The 2,500-nt window shown below is 46.1% G+C and overlaps 1 protein-coding gene across 1 annotated transcript in view; it reads left to right on the plus strand.

The window, feature by feature from the left end:
* Window positions 1–2,500, plus strand: part of wnt2bb (wingless-type MMTV integration site family, member 2Bb) — a 27,248-nt gene that overhangs the window by 179 nt on the left and 24,569 nt on the right. Inside the window, 1 exon segment of the mRNA XM_048241109.1 lies at window positions 1–415. This exon segment is cut by the window's left edge and continues 179 nt beyond it. Coding sequence (XP_048097066.1) covers window positions 222–415 — 194 coding nt within the window. The 5' untranslated portion in view covers window positions 1–221.

The following is a 2,500-nucleotide window of genomic DNA, read 5'->3' on the forward strand; positions in this document are numbered from 1 at the left end:
GCAGGACTTGCCAACTCAAGGCGGAATACCGTTTGCCATGGCATAGCTGATTGCTGAGTCAGATATAAATTGAGCAGTCGGCGTGATACTGCGCTGTAGAACAGGCAGCGCGCATTCTCCTAGCGATGAATGGTGTGGATGAAGCCCTGCACTTTTAACGCGGGCCCTACTCACATTTCTAGTCTCTTTTCTCAGTTTCACTTGTTGACTGAATTCAGATCATGTTTGGCCTCGGCAAAGCCCAGCGCTCGAGACGGCCCCTGGGTAAGATGGGGGCGGGAACGCGAGGCTCGGGATTACGGCATTATCCCAGAAGCGCATCCTCACCTGACGGATCGCAAACCCGCTCGCGCCTCTTCTTAGCCTTCATCATGCTGCTCCTCACCCTCACGCCGCGCGTGGATTCCTCCTGGTGGTGAGTGACGTATCCTATGACCTTTAGTTTTCCAGATTAGATTGTTCAACTAGCGAAGACTCGTTTCGAGAAAGACGGCAAGGCTTTGTTGTGTGTAGGCTATATAAGCTCTTAAGCGTTTGAAAAAGTGTCTGGTAAAAGTCGGCACTTAACTGTAAATTCAGCCGTCGGAGATGCTGATAGATTTAGTCTCTTCATGAATTGTTTCCCTGTAATTGGACTTAAAACCAGTAATGTGCCTGTTTATTTTAAAATATAATAGGCTATCCAATTCATACTTGCGTGATGCTCAGAAGGTTTCAAGAAGACCTTGCTGCTTTAGCTAAATGTATTCTCTTATGTATTTTCATTTACAAAACGGTTCAACATGTAGCCTGTGCATATACCTATTTAAGCAAGTAGGCTGTGTAGTAGAAGATAGTAGAGATCGTTTATCTTCAACATTTTTGCAATAGTTAACGTTACAGTACTACACGCTCGCAGTCCAAACTGTTACGGTTTAAATGGACAAAACCTAAGAAAGTTGATCAGATGTTAGAATTAGCGCTCACATCTGGAATCTGCTGGAATGTCTCCTGGCAGTTTGTGGGTCTAATTTCACGCGAGCTTTCTTCTGATAATTGCATGTTTTCAAATGAGATAAAACAGAAACAGAACTAACGAGCCCAAATGACGGTGAGCGAGTGCGCACCGTCGGACTTTGATAAATTAATCAAAGCTTCCTCCCCGAGTCACGACTTTGCGCACTTCAGCATCACTTGAAAAATAAGCTTAGAGTGGTGTTAGAGGAGCTGTGTTTGCTTTAGCGGTGTTGGACTCGCGGCCGTGCGAAGCCTTGTCAGAATCATTCAGTACAGTAGAGAATAACGGTCTGAGTCCAGCTGACACGTGCTATGCATTTTGCCAGCTCATTTTGCAATAATGGAGCAATAAAGTTAATTTATGTCCTTTCGCCTGGCGGCGTACCTGCGTCGGCCTCCCCGGAGTCTGTGTACAGTCAGGACTAACAGCCGTTAATTTGGCCCGCAACGCGCGAGGCAGGGCAGAACCACACGGACACAGTTATCGGGGCGAAAGGTGACGCGTGGGAATAGGATCGTTTGTGTGCAATAAAGCGAGCACGAGGGGAGAAATATGCGCCGCTCTGACTGCGCGTGCCGTGCGAGAAGAGGAAGAGAAGAGAACAGATCTCAGGCTCGCCTCGCGCGTTCCGTTTTTCTCTCCTTGCAGCGTTCTCACGCAGCCTCGAGCGTTGCCGTGACAGGTTGGTTTTGGAGGGGGTCACAGCAGGGCGTTGTCTCGCGAGGAGATAGTAAGCAGACGAGAGACCGCCCGCCTGTTACACATCCCGACTTCAGTTCACAGTCATGCGCCTACTCGGGTCTGCATCTACACACAGGGCTCACGACTCACAGCTGTCTTATGCCCAGTCAGTGTTTGTGGATTAATGTGTTTTGTCTTTTCGTCCAGTGTTTGTGGATGAATGTATGTGTTTTGTCATCTTTTATTGTTCTATCAGAAAGGTCAAGAAGACCAATCTAACTAGACACAAGGACAGGAGTGTAGTTTTCCTGTACAAGTGTCTGATAACACCTTCAACATTAAGAGCCACTTTAGACATGTCAGCTATCGGTCCTTCTAAACAGGTCCCTTTTAATTTAGCCCACACCACCTACCAACTGAATACATCTAACTCATCTCACACAGACCTCACACCAGATGCCTGATATAACACACTGGATCTTACAGATGGGTGATCATATGCACACCATTGCAATAGCATGGCCATGTAATATGCACACACTGTAATAGCCGTGTTATGGACAGGTTATGATATATATGCACACACTGTAATAGCCATGATATGCACACACTGTAATAGCCGTGTTATGGACAGGTTATGATATATATGCACACACTGTAATAGCCGTGTTATGGACAGGTTATGATATATATGCACACACTATAATAGCCGTGTTATGGACAGGTTATGATATACATGCTGTAATAGCCGTGTTATGGACAGGTTATGAGATACATACTTCAGCTAACTTCATAAAACCTACTTCATCATTCACATGCCTC

The sequence above is a fragment of the Alosa alosa genome, chromosome 4 (assembly GCF_017589495.1).
Source record: "Alosa alosa isolate M-15738 ecotype Scorff River chromosome 4, AALO_Geno_1.1, whole genome shotgun sequence".
Classification (NCBI taxonomy): domain Eukaryota; kingdom Metazoa; phylum Chordata; class Actinopteri; order Clupeiformes; family Clupeidae; genus Alosa; species Alosa alosa.